Raw genomic sequence first — 25,473 nt, forward strand, 5'->3', positions numbered from 1 at the left:
TGGGTAGAAGATAAAGCATTTGCCTCTGCTTCTAGCTCCAGTCTTAACAAGTTCATTTATTTATCTGCATATAAATTACCAGAGGGATATGTGAGTCACTATATTAATACTGTGCCAATACACAAAAACTTGAAATATGGTGCCTAAGTTCTGTTTGATTAACTACTTTACATAATCTGTGCTCCGATTTCTTCATAGACTTAGCAACCAATTGTATCTTACACAGTTAGTTTGTTAAACTACATGAAACAAAAGTAGAGGAAAGTTTGAGATCAGAAGAACTGAATACACTGCAGGGGAACTGAGATACTGAATGAAGAGACTGAGACATAATGAGTATAGAAAGTGAGCAAGCTCTGAAATTGCAACTACTACTTAACAGCCAGTTTAGAAGAGTTACAAGTAAAGACTGGTAATGCTAAGGTTTGACGACAATAATGTCATTATGTGACCTCAATCAAATAGTGTATTTTAGGTATTTCTGCTTTAACTGTCATTGCTTACAATGTGGCTCATTGACATATAGCTGAACAAAACTTTACACGGGCTTTTTTCCTCTGTCTGTTGCACAAATGTACTGAGTACAACCCCTGAACTATGGATGCCACTGAGGCAATGTCCTTTGCAACTGTACAGTGCAAATTGATTAACATCACAGTAGTTTCACATTTTGGAAATTCTTAAAAATACTGGGGATCAATTCAGTTCCCCACAAGTGTGGCATGGGTTGAGGTTCCCATAAAATTAATAGATTCCCTACCCCTCCATTCCCCACCCTAGTTGCTTGTATACACTAACACATACAGGTTGATGAGCAGGCGCCACTACTGGCCATCAAGAGAAAGTCTTGGTTTACCTGTCATGTACCTTCATCCAACCCTCAACCAAATGACTCATGCTCCAATCCACACAGGCTTTACATTTCCCTAGTGGCCATTCACTCTGTCTGCATGCATAGGCTCCATTTTGCCTATGGGAATCATTTGCATTCAAGGTGGTCAGGATCATATACAATGAGTTAATTGTTTAAGTATAAAATTACTACAGAATGCACAATTATCTTTTGCACAAATGCAAACATTACCTGGAAATAACATAATGGCATCTAATGTAAATGAGATGTCAAAGAACCATATATCACCAAAAATAATCATGTAGAAAAAGGCGGAATCATAATATATCAATACAATGTGGACAATGGGAAGGAACAAGTTTATTGGTGAATTGTGGAAAGAGTTTTGAACTATAGAAAACTAAAAACTGTGGGAGGGGAAGTACAATACCGCAAAAGACAAGTCACTAAAGGCACAAAAAAATATTTTAATAGTAACTGCTCTTATTATTTTCTGTTTCAAAAATAGAACACTCTAGGAAAAGAGACTAAAGCCATTTCAAACGTTAGACAAAACCCACAAATATCTTTGAGAAAAAGGTGAAACAGATCAAGTGAAAGGGGGATAGTTCTAAATATGTGTTTGATTTATAGTTAGGTAGGTGCTACTGATCTTAAGTTCTAAAAGAATACATACATTTATTCCTGAAACCTAAAGGTGGATATACAATGATGAATAATGCTGGATTTGCCAGAAAAATATAAAAGGTAATTCCTAGAAAGTCTATAGATATTAACACTCATTTCAAATTTGAAGTATGCTTTCTGTTTTGACTCTTTTCCTTAAGCACAACGGGAGTGATTGTGAAACCACCCTAGGCATTTTTAATTGAAAGGTGGTGCAGAAATGTTTTAACTACAGTACATAAAATACACAAACACGGATCTGGTAGAGAAAAGATGCTTATACAACTCTCCCATGGGGGAAAAATCTATTATGTTCACATGTGTACCACTTCCAACAGGGAAATGTACAAGCGCTCTTTAACATTAGAGAGGCAAATAAAAGGAATGCAAGTCATTCATACTTTGTTTCTGTGATTGCCAGAATGTAGAAAGATTTTGCAAAAGCAATGAGTCTCCACTAGCAACTGTTGCATTTGATTCCTGTTTTGCACAACATTAAAACTCATCCGCAAAAAAGCCCTCACACTAGTGGACAAAGAACATTGGCTACAGCCCATTGTGTTGAACATTCTGTGCTGCATAACACAAATTGATAAGGCCTGAAATCCAGATAAATTTATAATTCTTTCCTATAAAAAACTGTGTATTATTTAAGTTCTGTTTCTGCAGTCAGGCAAGCAAGAAGAACAGTTTTTCATGCCCTTAAGTGGCCACCATAAAAGACTAGGGCTGTGTCGGTTTTGGTAGGTCAAACATTTTGCATGGTCCAGTAAGTTTATTAAAGCCAATTAGAGTTTAAACATGAATCCATAAACCTCTAGAATAGTTTATAGTTCAGATAGTTTAAAAACTCACATTGTAATTTATTCAGAGTGGGTTCTCCACTACTTCAGGTGTTTTTCAATTCTTTACCGCCTCCTGGCGGCCGCACACACACGCCACAGGGCATGTTGACGTCATGCCCACAAGCCAGGGGACATCCTCAAGATATGTCAGCACGCCCTGCGGATTGTGTGAGTGACATCAGCACACTGCAGGGTGTGCACGCACACCGTGGGGCATGCCTTCATCATGCGTGCATGCCATGAGGTGTGTGTGCATGGTGCAATGATGTTGCAGCCCTGGGCCGCCTCAACTGTGAGGGCTGTGTTGTGTGATGATCACACATTCAGGTTTTTTGCTCTATTATCTGCATGCATGTTATCTAAATTCCTTCTGTATATAGATCGTAGTTGTGATAAATTCTGAAATGTGTAAAGTGACCCTGAGAACTTTATTACCAGTATATCTCTTAGCTGTGATTTGCTACTCAAGGTTGCTTTCGTGGATAAAAGGAATGCTTTAAGTATTCTCCAGTTTCTCAGCTGGGGATTCTCCAACTGGCATTATAATCCTTCTCTCCCTCACTGTTTACTATAGTATGCAGGGGAGGCTTAGTTGAGAGTTTGCAGATACTCTCTCATCTGAAAAGGCCTTCTTCTGACTACCTTTGGACAGTTTGGTGACTGAGCAGGTGGGAGGGCAGATATATACGGTCTATATATATTGTGTGGTGGTGAGTAATTACCTATTATTAATATGAGATGTCAATATAGTTATTTTTTTTAAAAGAAGATTGCTCATACTGAACTTTTAAGTTCAGCTTTAAACAGTATTATTTCCACTTCACTAGCCACACTTCAGTGGTATAAAGTAAGCTTCACTGATGATTCAAAGGCTTAAAACAATCTCTAAAACGTTTGCAGAATGATCACCTAGATTCCATGAAAATACTACAAATGATATCAACAAAAACTACCACCACCAGGACGCAAAACAACTCTAGTAACCACAACTATCATGTTTGAGTGGAGGCAATATGGATACAAAATTGTCTAGAACAACAACTTCAAGCATGCTTTGTCTAAAACTTTGAAAACAACACATGTTGGATAAAATATGTACATGCTTTTGATACCATGAGCTTTGCAGGCAGCACATTGCTAGGGAGAGCAGAAGTCATGACTTGGCAAAATGAGATGTACCTGGTTAGAGGGGAAAGAACAATCTTTATGAGGCCAAAAACTGAACTGACTACATTTGATGTTCTACCTTTATCTAACTTACAAAAAATATTGTAAGACCTCAATGGTCCTATTGCTACAATCTGTATGGCTAAGTAATTTCTTAAATCCTATTCTGTAGAGTAGGGCTCAGATGAAGATAATGCCCTGAATCACACACCATTTCATTTTTTGAATAAATAAATACTTGGTTAAAAGAAAATCACAGAAGTCCACATATCAGCAAGATTAAATCTTTGAAGCCTCATGAAGATCAGATATCAATAAATTTTTTGTACTGTCAATAGATACAAGGATACAAATATTTTCCACATACAAAATGGAAACTGGTTCAAAGGTATAAATTAATTTTCTAAGTTTAATGAGAAATAAAACTACAACTCTGGCGCCATGTGATTCTAAAGAGCTGAGGATATTTTGTGATTACATGACAAAAAGACAAAGTGCTTATTGTAAGAAAAATATAACAGAACAATAAGGGCTAAAGATATAGCTGAGAGTTTTAATTGGGGAGTTTATTTTTCAGAATTTCAAAGGTGTGTGTTTAAAAATCTGAACCTAAAACAGCTGAAATGTCCAAACTAGATCAAGATAGCATACACATGTTGGGTGTTCTTAAAAGGGGGAAAGAAAAGGAGTTTATAAGAAATTAGGATTGAAAATTCTGGTTGGACTCTGGGAAACCTAAATGTTGCAAATAATTCAGTACCCTTATTCTAATTGCGGTTGCAAGAAACTAATAAGAAAACCACCAGCCTTAAAAAATATTAAAAACTTTGGTTAATATAATAAGAGAAAGTTCCTTGGAAGAGATGGTAAAACAAACGAAAATTATTTTGAATGAAAGATTGTAGTTTGGCTTCAGACACTAGAGACAATGGACTAAAATAAATTAAAATGCTATAAACTGATAAGCACACAAGACAAAGTAGTTTTCAAAAAAGAAGAAACTGAAGAATAGAATTTCAGTTTGAATATGAGGAATGTCAGTCAAGAAAAACTAATAACATTGGGCGTAAAGTTGCAAATAAAAATAATGCAAGTTTACATTAATTGTGAAAAGTCACAGGCTTCATAAAATGAAACAAATATTGCTATTATGTTGCTAGAATGTGTGTGCATCATTCACTATTTCAGTTGAAAAGTCCATCCTACTTTATTAGCAACTTTCCTGTTGAAATCCCCCCCCCTGATATTTCAGCAGTTACAATTTTCAGTTGAAAGAGTATCAAATAATTCATTTGCAATTAGGTTTGCCGGCTTTAAAAACAAAAACAAAAGCAGTGAATTGGATAGTATATGTTAGAAAAGTTTAAACCTAACACTTTCAGTTATACTTTTAAACTTTTACATGATGCAGGAAAGCAAAAATTTATGTCGCTTAGAATTGGATAATGAGGATTTATCTACGAGCCACTCAGTCCCATACAACACAATTTGTTGTCATTTCAAAATGCATGGAGGGAGCAAAGACATTAAAAACGTGCAGAGAGCAGTGACTGGAAATTAGAGGAAGTCATGCAAAACTTACTATTTCCACTAGAATTCCTTATAATTTAAGCAACTATACAATATTCCAAGAAAACCAGCCTTCCCAGTGCTGCAAGCTCCACAAATTCTAACAAAATTCAGACTTTAGTTCATTCAATGTGAAGCCATTAATACAAGTCTCAACTACATTCTCTGTTAGTTGGCCAGCTGCAGAAATGTTTTTTTAAAGTTAGGTGATAAGGGGAAAGAGAGTATCAGCAACAGACATGAGTTATGTCAGCTGTGTGGAACACAGGTAGAAGTTAAGAACACAGGTTCTTAGATTCTGAAACTTATAACAGAAGTGATAGTGCTGTGAATGAACATTTGAAGCTGGGATACATTTGGTACTGCACTAAGAATATTTTCAAAAGAAAAAAAGTTACCGTCTTTTAAAAAGCTGATATCTTTTGCCAGACTCCTCAGAACTTTTTTCTGAGTCAAAGGTTTGCTCAGCAACACCTCCCCCTCTTCAATTCTGCCATAAAATCAATACATTAAATGGAATCTTTTCTACTTTTTCTTTAGGATAGACTACAATAAGCTGGAGGAATCACATCAGCTAAGTCAACAGTGAGATGTTTTCAGCTTTGCCCTTCATACAACAGAATGACCTGCCACATATCTAGTAATGGTGAGATAGTCATTTGTTTTGTATGTTATATAGCTGGCTTTTTTGTAATAGGTAAACTAGATATGTTTACCTATTGGTCTCCCTAACTCTTTAAAATCAACATTGCAAAATAAGTTAGGGTACACTTAACAGGCAGTCAAACTCAGAATCAAGTAATTGAAACATCACCCTTGCAATTCCTTCCCTCATTTATGATCATGGTCTACTATGCTGAAACAAGAGATCCAACTTTAATCTGCCTGAGTTTGTTTCACTATCAATAAAATGATAGGGTAAATAATTAACTATGTTATGTAGCCATAGTGAAATCATTTCAGTAAGTTTGGCATGAACCACTTCATAAACATAAATTGTTCTTGCTACTAATCTTTGTGCATATTGTAAAGTATCTTAGTTTTATGAGGTAAATAATGGAAGAAAAGACTAAAAATGAGATCCAGACTCCCTCAATCTATCTAGAGGCGGAGATTGAGTATTCTGATGAAAATAGAAAGGAAGACATTTACAAAATGTGGGTATGTGAGCTTGAATAAGGGCATGTTTGAGCCAATCAGAGCATTTTTCACTTCCTCACATTTTTACTTAGATTTTTGGAAGAGTAAGCAGTAAAGAAGCAAAAAGAGGAATGGCAAACAATCAGCAGATGAGCACGATTGCATAAACACAGCAATGCTGATGTGTAATCAGAGTCCGAGGGCAGCACAAGTTATATGTAAGCTAGTGGTCAAGCGGACAAGGCAGGAGGGAAAAGACAAAACAGGCAACAAGTTGATAGAGCAGTATCAATCAATCAGCAGGTGCACAAAGCATCAGAACAGCAGTTCCATGAAGTCAGCAGATGCACACAGCAGCAAGGGAGCAATGCTAGCCAGTGAAAAGAGAGAAGTTCAGTTGGAGGTACTGCCTATAAGCAGTCATATACAAATGGCAGCAAGGATACATGGGCAGTACCTTGGGCAGTCTTATGCCACACAATCAGTGGTGAAGAGGACCATTCCAGGAAATCAAGCAGCAAAATAGTATATTGCAATGCCAGGCAGCCAGCGAGTAGACAAAGCAGAAAGAAAGCAATGAGCGCCATATCATTTTTTTAAAAGCAGAGTTTGAAGAGGGCTGTGCCCATGAATAATCAGATAAAGCTGCTGGCAAGGAGGAAAGAGAAGCTCTTGAACAGATTGCCAGGGCAGTGAGATGACATTATTCTTTCGGAACGAAGTATATTTTAAGTGAAAGAACCCCAGAATCTGGATGCTCATCTTCCAGTAACAGCATTAGATCAACATAGTGTATTGTGAAAATCCACAAGAGTACAGCACACAAATGGAAATGAGGCTGAGCCCTAGTGCCTGAGGGAGGCCTGGGGACCCTCCTATAAATGAAATTAAAGAATGAGAATCCACAAGGAAATTAAAGAAATGGGAACGCGTCTAAAATTGTTTCTAATAAATGATTTCAAAATAAAACAAACCAAAATACTAGCAAAGAGCTGGATTAGAAATGATTGGCTGGGATTGAAGATGTTGCTTACCCCTCTCTGGAGCCCACAAAATGGGAATGTTGGGAATTTCTGCAGCAGAAAAACAGAAGAGAAAAAGGGATTTCTGACTCCCAGGTTCAAGGAAAAGCAGGTCAATTTAGGGATGGTGACGTGCTTAGAGCACAACAAGAACTGGACAGAACCTTTGCCCATTCCCAGATGCAAACGTTTTCTGAGATTTGAGAAAGGTTTGAAAATCCCACAGCATTTTAATATCACAATCTCCCACCTCTATTCACAAAAACAACAACATCACTTACCTGCAGTTAGTTTTCTTTGAAGAGTTTGACGACATAGAGCCTACATATAGCGTGAGGACATCTCTCTTGGGTACAGGCACACACACACAAAATCAAAAAACCTTTCAAAATGAATTGATTTAAAGAAACAGGAACTGTGCAGATGGTAGCAAGTGGCAAAATGATCTCATTAAGTGGATCAACACTTTCTTCTAAATTCAAATTTACCTTTTATTTCTTGAAATATTTGTGTTTGGGGCTCAAAGTGGGATTTAGGTGGACAATAGTTTCCTACGAAAATTAGTTACACCAGGGAGCTTTCGTTCCTTCATTAAGTGGTCACCCACAAAGAGCCACACATACGGTTGAGCAAAGTCATGCTCAGAAATCAGAAATGGACACAAGGACCCTTAAATCTGATTATATGTATATTATTAGTGAATGTTCTCATAAAAACATCAGTAAAGTAATTTGGTGGTGTTCATTATGTGGAAAATTGAAGGATAAAGATTGTGTTATATCATATATTAATTTATAGCACACTAGTATGATCCATTCTTCCTACATTTTGTTCTGGAAAGGCAGTATGATTATGAATCAATGAGACTGTTTCAGCTACATGCCTGGCAAAACTACTCTTTAGGTGATAACTTTAGTTGGTGTGTCTGTTGGGAGTTAAGGTCTCTTTCTTTCTCAAAATACAATGTATAAATCTGCAATATTACACAGAGTGCATGAGACATATGTTGGCAGAAATGTAGTTTAAGTTTATTTTATGTAATTAAGAGATACAAATAAAATAGATCAACATACTTTCATGAAAGTATTCACTAGACAAAACTGTGCAGACACACCAATGTGCAACAGGAAATAAATAAATAAGTGATGGTAGTGCTATCACATTTAGTCCAGTATGGCAAGGAAACACAGCTGGAAAAGTAACATGCACTGTACTTTATACAAAAAACCAAAGTTGTGTGCCTATTGGGTACGTATTCAGGTGAAGTAGTAGACTACTTAGGAATTTTTATGTAAGAACATGAAAATTTTGTAAGATAAGAATCATGTTTGCCATATCCTGTTTGCCATACAATAATATAGCAGTGGTTCATAAGTGGAATAATTCATCAATTACTTTACATTTAAGACAGGGATCCTCTCTCAGAATACTTCTTCACAGACGTACTGCAGAAGCTAATTAAAATATATATTTCAATGCAGTTAGTGATGGAGACTCCAGGAGATAAGTCTGTCTTGAACCTAAGAACAAGATTTATGACTAAAAGCAAAATAAGAGCAAGTATGGATTTAAGTGTTGAAACGATATTTTTAGAAAGTGTATGCAGACATTAATAAATGTAGTGACAGTAAGAGGATGAATGGATCCCATAACTCTGATTTAACAATATATGGCACATTGGCTGTACCTCATATTGTGACCTAAATTAAAGTCGCTTAGAAAGGAAAACTAGCATAAACAGAAAGCCCACAGGAGAACAGAAATGTAAGTAACTAACAGACTATCATACCAAAAGCTAATTCTCTCATTGAGCATCAACTCATGAATCAGTCATTGTTCTAGATGCTATACTAGTATGTATCAATTTGCCTAAAAATATGACATATAAAAGTAGCAGCTTTCGTAGCATAAGGCACATAAATGTTATTAAAGTCACTAGATTTTTTTTTAAATAAATGAATTTAGGATTCAGGTTCTAATCATTCATATTCCACTAATAAAATGAACCAAGCTTACGTCCAATTGCAGTATGTATAACTAAGCATATGTTTCTTTAAAATGTATCCTCCTCTGCCTCCTTCTCCTCATTGATTTGTTAATCAGCTTCTAAGCAACCCTCTCAAGGCATTTTACACCTAAGAGTATTAAAAACAGTTAAAAACACAAAAAAGGCAAATATGTTTAAAATGAGATTAAAATGCTAACATAGCAGACACTCATGGTAAAGACCCATTTTTAAAGCTGGGAAGGGAAGGCCTGCCAGAACAAAAATGCCACTAATGGTTTCAAAAAACTGCAGATAGTGGGCCCTGCTGTATATCTGCATTAATGCTATTTTACACAATGGAGAGGCCACACTACAAGCCCTGCTCCAAGTTACTGCAGAACAGGCTTTTGAGATCTTTGGAATTTGCAGGAAAATTGTTCCACACACCACAGCAATCTGCTTGATCTACTAATGCGCAGCAAGTATCAGAAATATGTGATATACCCATCCTGAAGGAATGTTAGAATTTTCCAGTGTTATTCTGTTGCTGCAATGCAGGATTAACAAGGGAGAGATGGGTGAAAAAATATTCTGAATATGGACATGAATATCACAGCTGTGCTATAGGACTGCATGATGATATGACAGAACAAGCTGTATTTCCTCTGATCCGGCCAATTATAATGTGGTGCTATCACATTTCAAAAATCAGTAAATACTATTAAATGTAGGGTGGGATTCAATTAATGAGTCCCATCAGAGTATGTGCACTAGCACAACAGAAATTTAATAAATAAAATACAATGCTGTGGGAAGTATTGTTTTTGTTTGTTACTATGCTATGTTATGAATTTTGTGTTTCTATATTGTAAACTGCCCTGTGATCCTCAGATGAAGTGCGGCATAGAAATTTAATAAAATAATAAATTTCAGTCCAGTTCAGGGGAATGCTTGCCTAAACAGGTGTCTTCATGAGCCAGAGAACTACCATCACTGATTGGGCCTCTTGTATTTTAGCAGTGAGGGCTTTCCACAACACTAGTGCCACCAGTGAAAAGCCTGGCTTTTGTGTTACCACAAGCTGGTAATCATTAGGCTGTGGCAAAACTAACTGGGTTACATTAGTTGATGATAGTACCCTACCAAGAAGTGAAGAGGAAGATCGTTTTTCAGGTAACATGGTCCAGAGTTTTTTAGGACGTTGAACGCAAGTAGCAGAACCTTAAGACTGGCTTGGTGGCTAATAGGGGAGGGCACTAGTGTGATAAGGAGCACCACTTACCACAAGGGCTGCAATATTCTGTGCCAGCTGCATCGGCGGTGACCCATATAGAGTACATCATAGTAATCCAGACACGAGGTTATCAATGCGTGTGTCACAGTGGCCAACTTAGCACTGTCCAATAAAGGGCACAGTTGACATACCAGATGAAGCTGATGATAGCTGCTCTTTGCCACAGAGGCCAGCTGGGTCTCAATGGACAACGATGGCTCCAAGAGTTCCCCTAAACTGCATACCTGTGCTTTCAGAGGGAGTGCAACCCCATCTAGAATAGGCAGACTCAGCAGTGATCAAAACTGGGAACCTCTTACCCAGAGTGTCTCTGTCTTAGCAGGATTCAGTACTCGGTAACCCTATATCCTTCTAGGTTGGAGTGAAGAACACAAAACACATTAGCCTGCTTGTGGAAATGATGGCCACCAGGAAAGCTATTGTGAATATGACCAGCTGCAGATTCCAAGTAGTTTCACAAAGTTTTGGTAAGATACACACAGCTCTCGCTTCCTGAACACAATTTGTCCCTTGGAAATTGTTCGTTAGGCAAGAGTTTGCATAATGGGTTGTCAATTTCCATTGATCCCTATGGGAAAATTTCTAATACATTTATGGCCATGGAATTTTGACCCCCGAAAGCAAAACAACAGAAAAAATGTTCTCTGATTTGTGTGATTGCTCCCCCACTCTTCTTCTGTTCCTTAGTCAACCAAAGAAGGCAATGTGCCAACCACAAAAAATCATGCATCAAAAGCAAAATTTTCAATATACCAATTAAAAATCAGATCTCAATGCACAAATCCTTCCATCTGTAAAATCCAATATCTAGGGCAGTATTTTGAGGTAGTGCTAAAAGCTAACTAAGATGGTACCAGGCTAAGCTCAAGAGAAGGATGTTCTGCAACTGGGGTACTGCCACTTAGATGGTCCTTTCAGGGTCCTGGTATCCTGGTCCTGATGCTGGTATAACTAAAAGGACCTCCCCAGTAGATCTAAGCTCATGGGCAGGACAGTCACACCTTCAGACAGCTTGGTCCTATAACTTGTAGGGTATTAAATGTTGGAGTCAGCCCTGTAAATTTGGCTCCGTAGCAAACAGGCAGCAAGTGCAGACCTTTAAGGACTGGCACAACATGGTATTGCACAGTCAAATGCTGGTGGTATCAGAAGCCATTGCAAAAATGTGAGGAATTAGTTGTGTTGCCCCCTTCCTGACACAAGTTATGAATCAGAGCAACCAAAGTCATGCTGGTGCCTAAAATGGTCTAGATAAAATCTTTCCCCATTCTCTCAAGTACCTTGTCTGAAAATGGGTATTTGTGACCAGGTGATAGTTGTTATGCATGTCTGCGTTCAGAGAGGGCTTCCTGAGGAGGAGTCCAATGGTTTAAAGCTATAATACTTTCCCTGGAATTGTCTCCAGAAGATATGGACAGGAGATATTGTTCATCTGCACAATACAGCCCCCTGCCCCCAGGATATTGTTATGTGCTTCCACCATTTTTTAATAAAAAAGATAAGATCAGGAAGGTTTTGATGACTGTTGAAAGACTAATACTGCTGTCATGGTTTGCAGGATTTATCACTGGACACTCTGAAACAACGAAGGGAACTTCGCCCCATAATACTCAAATGGCAAGGGGCAGGAATAAGATGCTATTGGGCTTTTCCCTTTAGTTTAGTAGTCACCAAAGGAAACACATCACTCTCAGCCACCAGCCTCAAAGAAGCCCCAGAACTATTAACAACTCTAGAACAGGAATGTCCACCTGAGGTTATTGATTTTTTTGGAGAGCAAGATAGTGAGCCCCTTGGTGAAGATGATCCAGCTCAGGAGCCCATGCGAGACCTAAGGAAAGCCATCAACAATCAAAAAGAGGAATGGGACAAGGAACAAGCAGCACTGCACATATTTCAGAAAGTTTACTATATTCTCAAATGCCCAGAAAATGAACAGGAACTAAGGCAGAACTAATACAAGGCTAGAATGCTGTTTCAAAGAGAAAAGGACTCCTTTTCTGCAGAAGCAAAAGCAATTGGACTGGATGATATGAAAATATAAACATCTGGAAGGTACCCTGGATTTTGGGCATGAGGTTTAAAATAAAATGTCTACTTTAATGTACCCTATCATTTAAAATAAGCTTGTTTTTTATGCTTGTGGTTTACTCTATACCCACAGTGGTACTGGAGTGCCCTCTACTGTTGAAAGAGGACACACACCTTGATGTATGTTTTACAGGTTTTAGGTTAAAATTAAAAGGTTTTTCCCCCAAAGTTGTGATATAAGTAAATTTATTATAAAAATAACTGAACTGCCTAATAGGAGCAAAAATGTGGAAGGTTTAGACTGGTGAAAGGCACTATTGGTTATTTTCTAAAATGAGTACAAGTATTAATGTAAAAAAATTCCTTCCTGTAGCACCTTAAAGACCAACTAAGTTAGTTCTTGGTATAAGCTTTCGTGTGCATGCACACTTCTTCAGATACACTGAAACAGAAGTTGCCAGATCCTTCTATATATTGAGGTCTTACAGGAAAAGGCAAGGGGTGAGAAGGTGAGAAATGGCTTAGTCATGTATAATGAGATAAGAATCCAATGTCTCTGTTCAGACCAGGTCTCTCCATTGTTTTAAGTTTGGTAATGAGTTGTAATTCAGCAGCTTCTCTTTCCAGTCTATTTCTGAAATTCCTTACCCCTTGCCTTTTCCTGTAAGACCTATTACAGTCGTTAAGTCAACAGGCTCATCCCAGCTATCTGCCAATCTCCGATTCCCACCACCCTTCTGAGTAATACCCCTCCCCACCTTCTCAATATATAGAAGGATCTGGCAACTTCTGTTTCAGTGTATCTGAAGAAGTGTGCATGCACACGAAAGCTTATACCAAGAACTAACTTAGTTGGTCTTTAAGGTGTTACAGGAAGGAATTTTTTTATTTTGACTATGGCAGACCAACACGGTTACCCATCTGTAAGTATTAATGTAGTTACTTTAAAAGTGAAGTAGCTGGGAGATCCAATAAAATGGGCCAGAATGGCAACTTATTTGTTCAAATGGATCCACATACAGCCATTTTGCAATAAATCCATAAAATAGCTGAAAAAATGCAGTGCTTATACAGTCATAGGTCAGCCAACGGTTCATAGTGAGCAGCTCCAATAAATTAATACATTCATGATTTAATTGGAAAATATTTTGAAATTACATCTGCTACAATTAGGATAAATAATACAGATTCACAAAAATGTCCACTCAGCTGCAGGACAAAACAACGTTGTCAATTATCACCTTTATTATTTGCTCTAATTATAGAACCCCTGAAATTATGTCAATTCTGGCAGAAAAGGGTATAACTATCAATGGAAGGGAATACATTTTGGGACGATATTGTTTCATGTACACCAGGCCCGGTTAATGCTGGAAAGTTAATCAGTATAGACAGCGGTGGAGGAAGCCGCTCGGGTGCCTGGGGCGGTGTGCCCAGGCGCGGGGCGAGCCAGCCATAGGGGCGGGGCTCACTGCTGCGGGGCCTCCAGAATCTGCCTGCCTCCTCCCACTCAGCTGTCCTACAACTGGGGGGAGGCAGCGGGCTGACCGTTTGGGGCAGCGTGGAGCCTGCACGTGCCCAAGCCACAGCGTCTCTCCCAGGAGAGATGCGTGGCTTGAGTGCACTGCAGGCCCTGCGGTGAGTGCCGCCCAGCATTTTGTTACCCCCCCCCTCAGTGGTGACACCCGGGGTGGCCCACACCCACTGCACCCCCCTTCCTCCACCCCTGAGTATAGAACTGGATACCTTTTTATGTCTCTGGATTTAAGGTAATTTTTCAAAAATTGGCAGTAATGTTCTTTCAAACTCCCCTGCAACTTCAAGATATTACAAATCCCAATAGCTAGAAAAAGCTTCAGATACTTAGGTTACCCATTCAGGGTACCCATAATTGAAACAAATTATAGCAAAGTATGGAAAACAATAGATATGGATATACAATGTTGGAGTAACATGAAGTTTTCTATTATGCATCAACTGGCTGCAACTAAAAACGATGCTTGTTCCAAAATTACTCTTTTTATTTTAAACATTACTGGTTTGGATCCCACCAGCCCACATGTCCAAATGGCAAAAAGCAAACACATTCCTATTTCAATCAGGCAGACCATGCATTTAAAATACCTTTGCTGTACCCTCAACCAACTGTTGGAGGATGAGGACTCCTAAATCTAAACAGCTATTACAACACATGTCAACTTAGCAACATGACAGACCTAATGTTTGGCAATAAGGGAACTCAATGGAGCACATTAGAGAACACTGGCTTAGTAATCCATTCACACTTACAACTTTCAAAATTTGGAGTAAATGGGCAAAGGTTTTGATTCCAGGCCGCTCACCCATTATTCCATTACTGTTCTACACAGTTTTCCAAAAAATAAAACAAAACAAAACAAAACAAAGAGCCTATAATAGAGATTTGTGGAATGAAAATCAATTCTATTATTTGAAAGATTTTTACACAGATGGGACAACCGCTTACCATTAATGTTGTGGTGTTTCCCAGCATATACACCAGGTGAGGGCAGGGCACAGAAGGTGAACATAACCCACCACACCAGCCCAGCCGTTGCTGCCGATGCAGCCAGGCATATGCGTGAGAGGGGCACGGAGGGTTCATGGAACCCGTGTGCCAGCTCAACCCTAACCACTGAAGCCAAGCAGGGCTGCACTGCACCACCTGCCCACCCACTCAGGGAAGAGTCCAGCTGGCTGACATGGCTCTTGGTGGGTGAGTCTCCCAGACGCTGGACAGTCGGCCATTCAGCGAGGGGGCTGGGGACGTGCCAGTGAGGCCAGGCCGGGCTCTGGGGCCCACAGACCCCCAGTAGCAGGCAGGGTGGGATGGGGATCCTGTGTGGGAGTGCCTGGCTCACACTCCTTAAAAATCATGGGCCCAGGGCTACAGCCCCCCATGGCCCCCCATGCTAGGCCCCTGCAGTAATGAGATGCAAATTCATTTGGGAAATGTTCAGATATCATGGCTATTAGGCTACCAATTAAGGTCCTTTTGAACAAATTGTCAGGTTAAAAATGAAGCCATAAGACAATAAACAAAATATGAAAAAATAATAGTGGAAGAAGGGCTAACGTCTTATTTGTATAAATCTATTATAGACTTTCAATTTTGCTTGCAGCAAAATTTGCGGTAAAATTGAGAAGGTGGTGGGAACTAAATTGGAATTTAGAAATTGTAAAAGAAGCATGGAAAACACTGTGGACAAAAGTGCCGTACAAATCCCTACTGGCAACCACCTGAGAAAGAGTTTTTAAAATTGTGTATTGGCTGGTTTTTAAGACCTAGGTGCCTAGTTTATATAAAACCAAACAGTTCTCCGCTGTGTTAGGGAGGATGTCCCACTACAGGGACATATTAATGAATGTTGTGGGAGTGTCCAAAAATAGAAAAGATCTGGAAAAATATATTTACAGCAATAACTTTGATAACAAGGCAGACAGTCCCCATGACCCCAGGACTCTCTCTACTTAACGTGCATAGTCATGATGTGTTGTAAATTAAAAACAAAGAGCTCTTAACACATATATTAACCACTACAGTAACAACTATTGCTGGAACATAGAAATCATTGCAATTATTAACTGTGGACCAATGATATAATGCAATTTGGCAAACAGCATTACTGGAAAAACTGACATAAAAAAATAAAAGTAGTGAGAGGCCAAAAGAAACACGACAATTTTTACATAGTCTGGTGTGATTTTATTGATTACACAAATAATGAGGAATATGGTAGAACAGTACCCATAGCTTACAGCACAGGCTGGTGTGCATGAAGTACATATTTTATTTTATTTTCCCTTCCTCCTCCCTCCCCCTTCTTATAAATTCTAACTGTTATTGATACAAAATACCTTTTTACTTATGGTCACCAATCTAAGCAATACACATTACTATACATCATTTCACATATGTAATAATTTTGGTATATACACTTTGACCCAACAATATTCAGAAATGTTGATCTGAGTGTTTATTGTAGATTTATTTTTTAATTTGTTATGTAATTGCTGCATGTCATATGCTCTAATGGAAACAAAGATATATAGTGGTACCTCAGGTTAAGTACTTAATTCGTTCCGGAGGTCCGTTCTTAACCTGAAACTGTTCTTAACCTGAAGCACCACTTTAGCTAATGGGGCCTCCCACTGCCGCTGCACCGCCGTAGCACAATTTTTGTTCTCATCCTGAAGCAAAGTCCTTAACCTGAGGTACTATTTCTGGGTTAGCGGAGTTTGTAACCTGAAGCGTATGTAACATGAAGCGTATGTAACCCGAGGTACAGCTGTATCTCAATGCAACCATGTTAAACAGTTCAAGGGTAAAGAAGACAACGGCATGTTTGAATGATGTAGGGAAGGAACCACAGGAAAGAGAGGATGATTGTATGGCATAGAGGAGAAATAAGGTTGGGGTAGTACCAGTCAGAAGATGGGAAGTAATGGGACTGGAGAGGCACACAGAGAGGTGAGATGAGGACAACAGGGTAGTTGACTCATCAAGTGAAACAGGGAATAAAGAGGAAACAGTTAATAAAGGCGTATGGGGTATGGGGGACCACTGAAGATTCCCAATAAATGCACAGTCTGATTTAAAATAATTTTTAGCATACATGTGTATTGCATATGCTAAAAAAAGTAAAGTGCCATGTTATATTTTAATGGATAAATGCCTTCTGTTGTAAGCACACAGCGGTGAATTCCTGATACAGGTTACTCTGCATGGAGACTTAGCCATAATAGCAATACTCTCATGATGTGCTTGTTTCGAAAGATGATTGTGAGTGTGCTGCTGTAATAATGTGATGTAAATTCAAAGAAAAGTCAGAATATTTTTCCAAAATAAAATATTTGCATAAGGTTTATAATGGTGTGTACCTTCTACGGTTTTGTGCTCATCGAAGAGTCTCCTCAATGAGTGACTTATCAGCTTGGGAAAAATGTAAAAATGACTTAGGGGACCAGGACAAGTCTTGCAAGGATAAAGACAAGCCATTTTTCTTACGGTTGGAAAACTGCTCAGCAAAATAATTTCTAGTTTCTCCCCAATCAAATTTCAGTGAAAGTAAAAGAGATTTTTAGCAGATTACCACAGACTAATAATAATGTTTCCTGATTCACTCTACTTTCTTTGGCAAAACTTAATCCCTTTACTATTTACAAATCATATTATTACATAACACAGCAAGTGCATAACAAGTAAAATGGTATTGTACTGCTGCCTGCTATACATAATGAAATCTATTTCCACTACAAACAGACCTCCATGAGAATCATTATAAATTGTTCTCAAGGATATTAGCAATCAAATAAATACCTCAGCAATGTAGCCCAGAGGAAAGAGATCAGAACACCTAATGCACTTTATGTGTACGCAACAAACTCTCTCTCTTTTTTCTGCAACATAAATATATTCCAAAACTTGTGGTGCTCATTACAGTGGGAACTTGGAAATAAATAAAAATAATGAATAGTATGCAATATTCAAAGTATTTAGCATTTATTGTTTTGTAATAATCACTTCAGGGCTACATTGGTTTGCATGTTGCTTTTGTACATGAACATTCCCCCCAATTTGATCAGAATGGCATTTTAAGCTGTGCATTGGGGCTGAGCAACAATACAGTGATTTGCCTATAGTCACCCAGAAAAACGTAATGCCAGGACCCAAAATTTTACACTCAAACCTACTGTTTATAGCTCAGTGGTTTTGAAGCTATGTTCCAAGGAACAATGGGATACTCCAGAAGCTTATGAGTTTCCTCAGTGAAGTAGCTAATGGCAGAAAGTATCTCTAGAAAGTAGCTTGTTCCTTTCTACCAATTTGTACATGGAGTTCATGCAGAATAACAGTGAGCCCTAACAGGCCTGGGCAAAGGCCAGGTGAACTGAGTGTGCACCCTAAAAAGTTTTTCAGAATTCTCTACAAGATACAACAGTTCTTTAGTATATGTGCTTGAGTTCCTTGAAAGACAAGTTAACATGGAATATTCCCTAAAGCTAGAAAGTTAGAAAACCATTCCTCTAGCCATGTACCATATTAGTTCTTCACAGCCATATCAGATAATATTGTACATTTCTACTGTTTCAATCAAATTCTAAGACCTGACAAGGGAATAGGGTAAATCCAATTACCACTCTCCTTCAGTAACTGATAGGAAATGGATTGGGGACCTGTAGACAAAGCTTATACAAATTACAAAAGAAAATGGAAGAGCAAGGTAAAATAGAGTGGAGAGTGAGTAAAACAATAGCTTTAAACCAGGAAAATATTGAAACAGATTTTGTTTTTTAAATACTTGTACCCTTATTTTCTGTCTTGGCAATGAGACACCTACTAGGCAGCTATACTTTCCACTACAAAAAAATACAGTAATATAGCTGAACAATAATGGTTAACAACGTAAAGGACAAGGATGTCTTCAGGTCTGCTAAAGTCTTGTCTATGGCTGGATACATGTGAATTCCATGAAGCAGAATTTAGATTAGGGATGTGAGCTGACATGGGAAAGCATGTAGAAATAGGAGTTTTTAGCATCTAACAAAATGTGTATGCATAACTTCAGTCAGCAGCATGTTACACAAGGCAGGTCTCACTTATTAAAAGTATTTATAATCCAACCTTCATTTACAGATACCAAGGTATAACCCACGCAATATTGGAGGGTATGCTATAACCTCTTCCTATAGGAGCCATCATAGTCTCTAATACTGAGTATCCTCCAAACAATACAACTAAATGCCAAAGAAGGGCTGCAACTCAGTGGAAGGGCACATACTTTGCATGCAAAACATCCCATTTTTTTGTTTCTTTGAACTTGTGTTTATATTTTAGCATTTTAATAGGAAGTTCCTAAATGATAAACTATTAGGGTGGTATGGCAACCATTTAATTAATTTATATGCTACCCTAAAGTGACAGAAATCTTTGGAGAGATCTATTGGATTAAGGACTTAAATTACTATTGTGTCTGTCTTTTACACGTCTATGCAGATACCAGGTTGTCTATTGTAATTCATTAAAAAGAATGATCATCCGCTTTTGTTTTGGTTCATATTTACAATAATTTAATCACAATAATAATTTATTTTTAATACCCCGCCCATCTGACTGGGTTACCTCAGCCACTATGGGCAGCTTCCAACGGAAATATCGGAAACAACAACAGCAACATCAAACATTATAGCTTCCCAAACCAGGGCTGCCTTCAGATTTCTCCAAAAAATTATAAAATGGTTTAACTCTTTTGACATCTGCCAGGAGGGTTACTACATAGGTGAATAGGGGGAATTTCATAGGTCAAAGAGCAATCTGTGCAGAACACTTAGGTGGGGAAGGCAGCTGGATGCTAGTCCTGTGGTTCCTGATAAATCAAGAGGGATTTGGCTGAGAAGAGCAGGGTGTGCTGTTTCAAAGTAATAGCTTTGGCCTCCCAGAATTCACCCCACCTGGGGGTTTAATAGGGAGTTAATAGGGGGTGTGGTGGCAGCTTGGGTCACAACTGGCCTATCTTCTAAGACAGTTGTGCAAAGGAGTTCATAAAGAAGCTCTATTATCCTCTCCCTTCTGTTACAGGGTGCATAATGGACAGAGTGGAATTTTGAGAAATTTAATTTCTCCACTAGTGTTCAACCATCTTCAGTATCAGTTAAGGTCCAGATTGTTTAGCTATGCATTCACATAGCTTCAAGACCAGGTAAAGAAAGTTAAATGGACCTCCAGAATGTATGGGGGGAAACTTTCAGTCAAAATTCACAAAGCACATGCTATTGCTGCTTCCTCATTTTTGCTTTTTGAGTTTTCCTTCTCTTAATATGCTACTCTTGCCAAGATGAATCAAGAGTGTCGTCCCGCCACTGCCTTTTGTCATACGATGGCTGTATGTTAAACTTCCAAACAGTGAATATAAGTTGAAAATTTGGCAGAAAGTTAGACTGGAGAAGAAGCACAAGGAAAAGGAAACAGAAAACGTAAGGGGTGGTTAGTGCCAGGGGACTGGCAGGACACCAACAAGTGTGTACCAGGGAAAGTGGGGCTGGAATCTGACTCAGGAGAGGAGGGCAGTGATTTGTGACGCTGGGGAAGCTTTAGAGCTGGAGGGTGGAGCACAGAATGGGTCAAAAAAAGAGGAGGAAGAGGCAGGTTCGGCAAGTGAAGGGCTGGGTGCTTCCCCGCCCTCTCCTGCAGCCCTGTCTCCCAGAACCAGAAGTGAATAGAAGAGGGAAGAGCAGAGGAAGCTTCCACGGTGGTGTAGTCTCCGATTGTGTGCATGCAGCCCATCAGGGAAAAGTTCATAAACTGGTGGAGAGGAAGTGGTCCCCTATCTGAAACTGCTCCATGGAGCACAGACCTGGGAATAGCTGCCTAGACTCTAGACTGGTATACGTGGGTATTCAGAGCCATAGAAATGACTGTTAAGTGTCAGCTTGACAATAAAGAGTTAACTATTTGCCATGCGCATTCCTTTGGCTGGTGAGCGTCTTTGACAGCACATTTCAAACTAGCTTGAAACTCTGTTTTGCAATCCTGGTTTCAAGGACAAGTGCAAACTAAGTGTGGATGAGCTAGCAATCTATGGTTTACCACAATCTAAGAAGCAACAAACAAAGCAGAAAGTAAAGAGAAGAGAGAGAAGAAGGCAAGGTTCGTTCCTGAGGCACTAAATCATGGCTGGGCATTATGGGCAAACTGACTTTAAAGTTGAACACAAGCAGGAAAAAAGGGAGACAAATTAAACACAGGTGGAATGCAATAAACACAAAGAAGAAGAGAGCAACAATACAAATGTAAAAAAGCAGACAATGCACACATAATATAGACATATATTCTAAATTCAAAATAAGCAATGAAGAGATGAAACCAAATATGATTCTCTCATAAAATATCTTCTGAGGAGGAGATATGAGGAGAAAAATTCAGAAGCTCTAAAGGAAGTTCTTTTGTTGTGTGACTTAGTCAGCAGTCAAAAAGAAACCGACAGAGCCTTGGTCCTGCCTTTGTGCCATGCAGGGGGACAGGATTTCCCTACTCAGGGGTAAGGGCCTCAAGGCTATTCTGAGCACTGGAAGTCAGTGGCGTAGCGTGGGTTGTCAGCACCCGGGGCAAGGCAAGTAATTTGCGCCCCCTAACCCATGGATTTGCGCCCCCTAACCCTAACCCCCAGATGTTGCGCCCGGTGCGGCCGGCCCCCCCTGCACCCCCCACGCTACGCCACTGCTGGAAATTCAAAAATGGTATCTGTGCAGGTAGAGATCTCATTTACTAACTGCCCAAAGACCACAAATAAGAACCAAATTAATTTATTGGAGGTTTTTAAGCAGAGGTTGGATGGTCATATGTCATGTATGATTTGGTTGAAATTCCTGCATTGCAGAGGACTGGACAAGATGACCTCTGGGGTCCCTTTCCAACTCTGCAATTCTATTAATCTACATTATTCAGAGTCCTTTTGACAATTTATTTCATGATTAAATTACAGGCCCACACGGGTTTCAAAATTGCAACCAGCCTGGCATACAACCCAAATAGGTTCTAAAGTATTTAGAATACCATATCTGAGAAAACTGGCTTATGGCAGCTAACAAAAAGCAATACACTAAAGTCCTGGCTATTTTTAAAAGAAGAGCATTGAATATTGATACACTGAGAAACGAACTATTTTATGTGCTTGTTTAATTTGTGTTATTCTTCCCACACAAGAGTCTCAAAGCGACTAACAACAGTAATAATTTTAAAAGTACAATAGATAAAAAAGTCAATTCTAAAAACAACACACTCAAAGTTAATCCACAAAATCAATCACAGGACCTTCCCACCCTCTCATTAGTAAATCCCAGAATCAATGCTTTTCTGAACATAATACTTGCAGGGGTTCTTTGTCTTTTCTACATTTTCTCCCTCTCTTGTTTTTAAATTTTAATTTACTGGATTCTGCCAATGCAGCAAATATATTATTGAACACTGATACAAATATATTATGCTGCTAAACTTGACACAAAAATGTTAGCATAATGGAAAAATGAGTGATCTCCAAGCAATGCATCTAGAATGAGAGAAATATAAGATAGATAAATATTTAAAGAGCATTTGTGTCCTTACAGGTATAATTCCTAAATGACCCAACTTGTTCAGAAGTTAAAATAAATCTTAAGAACAATTTTTCCATCTCTGCAGCACTTACTGCTAGTCATAACTTTTAGTCATACTGAATACATTATTTTTCCTCAACTTTTTGTCTTTATTTTCCAACCTGATTTTTTTTTTTTTTTTTTTGGTAACAAAGCAAGAATATACAGCTAAATCTAGAAATGACACTCACAAGAAAGGCTGGTAGATCATGGGAACTGTAATTACAAGTAGTTAACCTCTGGTTTAAAAATCCATCAAAATTATATTTCTACAAGTGGGCAAAGCTACAACAAAGCTTTGCCCTGGGCAACAGTGGAGGAGATTTTCTCACTATCCTCCTGGCACAGACAAAAGGCATGGAAATTTCTCTCATTAACAGCCAGTCTTTGCCAGTCTCATGAGGCAGATTGCCAACCCTCTCTCTTGCCAGGCTGTCTGAGCCTGGGTGCCAGCAATGTGACACAGATGGCACTCTAAGTGGCATGTATGATGAAACTGACTTTGTTCTTACGCATTGCCTCCCCTCTTGTGTTTGCTCTCAACTGTTAAACTGCAGCTTGTGCTATGAGGGGACAACTCAGCAGACCCACCCCCTCCTTGCCTTCCTGCTCCATCCCCCCTTTACAGGTGAGTATACACATGCATGGTTTTCCTTTATCTGTTTTTGATAGGTTAGTTCCTTCTTGGTGGTTGTTTTAATTATTTTATTTTTTCATACCTTCTGGAAAAAAACAATATATGTCACCTAATGAAACAGCAACCTCAATTCTGTTTGTGGGTGGCTCCGATTCACCTCAACCTGGTCAACACAGGGCCCCAGAGAATGATTAAAAAGCAATACTGTAACTAAAAACACCACGAACTATTCCGAGAGCTTGCCACCCAAATACTTCTGCTTTAGGTTGTGATAGTTCGGTTGCATATATGCGCTCCACTTCTCAAGGAATAAATCAATTGCTTCCAAATTCAAGTGATACTTATCTTCAAGGCGGAAGCTTTTAACCTCAAGCCAACCTTTTTCTAATAGTCGTTGTAAAGATTGATGTTAAAAGATTGATAAAAGTACAGCAATACACCATGAATAAAATACTAGTATCTTTAGACTATTTGAAGTGTAACAAAGTAAATCATACTATTATGGAGTTTAATCCTGTCTCTGCTCACTCCCCCCACAAGCACACACTACACATGAGGGACTACGTCTGACAGCTGGATTGGGTTGAAATCAAAAATAAAGTTCTAGTCCTTCTGATGGAAGTCATTATTAATACGCAGAGCATGTATTCTCCAAGGTCCTGCTAACATATACAGCCACCCTTATGGTATTCATGGATGCATGGTACAACACCACGTTACTGAGAGCAGAAGTATTAAGGATGTGAGCATACAAATTTATCCATCTGATTGGTATCTTCCCTCCCAAAAGGACTCCAGTGGCATGGGAAAGATTTGTCTTGCTGGCCTAGCCGCACAGTTTCTTTATTCATATTCACATATGGCCCTGCAGTGTGGGGCTGTAACTCACAGAAGCAGCTCTCATACTACTGACTAAATATGTGAAAGGGACCTGACATTGCCAGGATCGAGAAAATCAACTGCGTGAATATCCCTAAGATTAATGAACACAAGGAAAGATAGTTTCCTCACTATGGCCTTGTACCAAAGCAGACCAAAGGAAAAGAGTAGAAGCATAGTATAGTTAAAGATTCCTGTGGGAGTAACCTTAAGGAAGAAAAAACTGCAAAAATGGGTGGAATAGGAGTAGGCTGTCATAAATCCTCCTTGGCAAATCAAAGCACACATTGTGGGGCTGGTGCACCTTCTTTGGTAACTATCCACAGCTCCCTAGGGAGGCCTGCTTTATACTGTACTTTGAAAACAACTTCCATAGAATAATCTCCATGTCCCTGTTAGATATATACATAGCTGTCAACTTTCAGATTTGAAAATAAGGGATCAGCAGCCTCGAAAGTAAGGGATCAGCAGCTTCACCTGTCCCAGGGACAGTCTATGCAATATATAACAATCCGGGATAGCAGCGGGAAGCAGCGGGAAATGGCGCTGGAATAAGGGAATTTCCCGCAAAAAAAGGGAAGGTTGACAGCTATGGACATATGTCAGCAAGTGACACAACTGAGAAAACAGGAACACCGTAAAGTAGCCTGTACACAAATACAAGCCTCCTTATGGCACCGAAGTAAAATCAATTGTTTGCTTTTGAACTATTTAATACAGGTCTTTTTCTGGTTTATTTTAGAAATGCAATGAAATTTTATATTATATCAAATTCCTTCTGAGACATCACATATAGAAGAACATTATTGGTATTTTCAAAAGGCAGATGGCTTTAAAGATAAAACTCTCTCACCTCTGGTGTGACATCCCTTGGCGCAAATCCTGTTCCTCCAGTAGTTAAAATCAAGTTAAGCTCCTTTTCATCACACCAGTCTATCAATGTCTCCTGGGGGGAAAACACACACACACACAAAGAAATATGTTATCAGACTTTCATGTTCATAAATAAATAAATAAATGACAGAGCAAATTCAAACTGTGCATTTTATTTTATGAATAACTGTATTGCCTTTAATTTAATCCTAAATATTGATAGTAAACTTCATTTAAAGCACTGATATTAATAGATGTGGAGGAAATTTAAAATAAATTTAAAATAACAATCGTTTCCAGTTCCAAAAATATATCAAGTGTAGGTTGATATCTAATAGAATACAATTGCTCATCCTGTTTT

The 25,473-nt window shown here is 38.8% G+C and overlaps 1 protein-coding gene across 21 annotated transcripts in view; it reads right to left on the minus strand.

Moving 5' to 3' along the window:
* GPHN (gephyrin) overlaps positions 1 to 25,473 on the minus strand; it is a 241,340-nt gene that overhangs the window by 133,537 nt on the left and 82,330 nt on the right. For 16 of the 21 annotated variants that reach the window (XM_082224534.1, XM_082224553.1, XM_082224548.1 and 13 more), the window contains 2 exons: positions 25,093 to 25,185; positions 7,275 to 7,313 (listed from right to left, as the gene is read on the minus strand). In XM_082224534.1, the coding sequence (XP_082080660.1) occupies positions 7,275 to 7,313; positions 25,093 to 25,185 (132 nt within the window). The remainder of the gene's footprint in view (positions 1 to 7,274; positions 7,314 to 25,092; positions 25,186 to 25,473) is intronic. The other 5 variants (XM_082224535.1, XM_082224539.1, XM_082224541.1 and 2 more) reach the window with 1 other exon arrangement.

The sequence above is a fragment of the Podarcis vaucheri genome (genome assembly GCF_965113315.1).
Source record: "Podarcis vaucheri genome assembly, chromosome: 1".
Lineage (NCBI taxonomy): Eukaryota > Metazoa > Chordata > Lepidosauria > Squamata > Lacertidae > Podarcis > Podarcis vaucheri.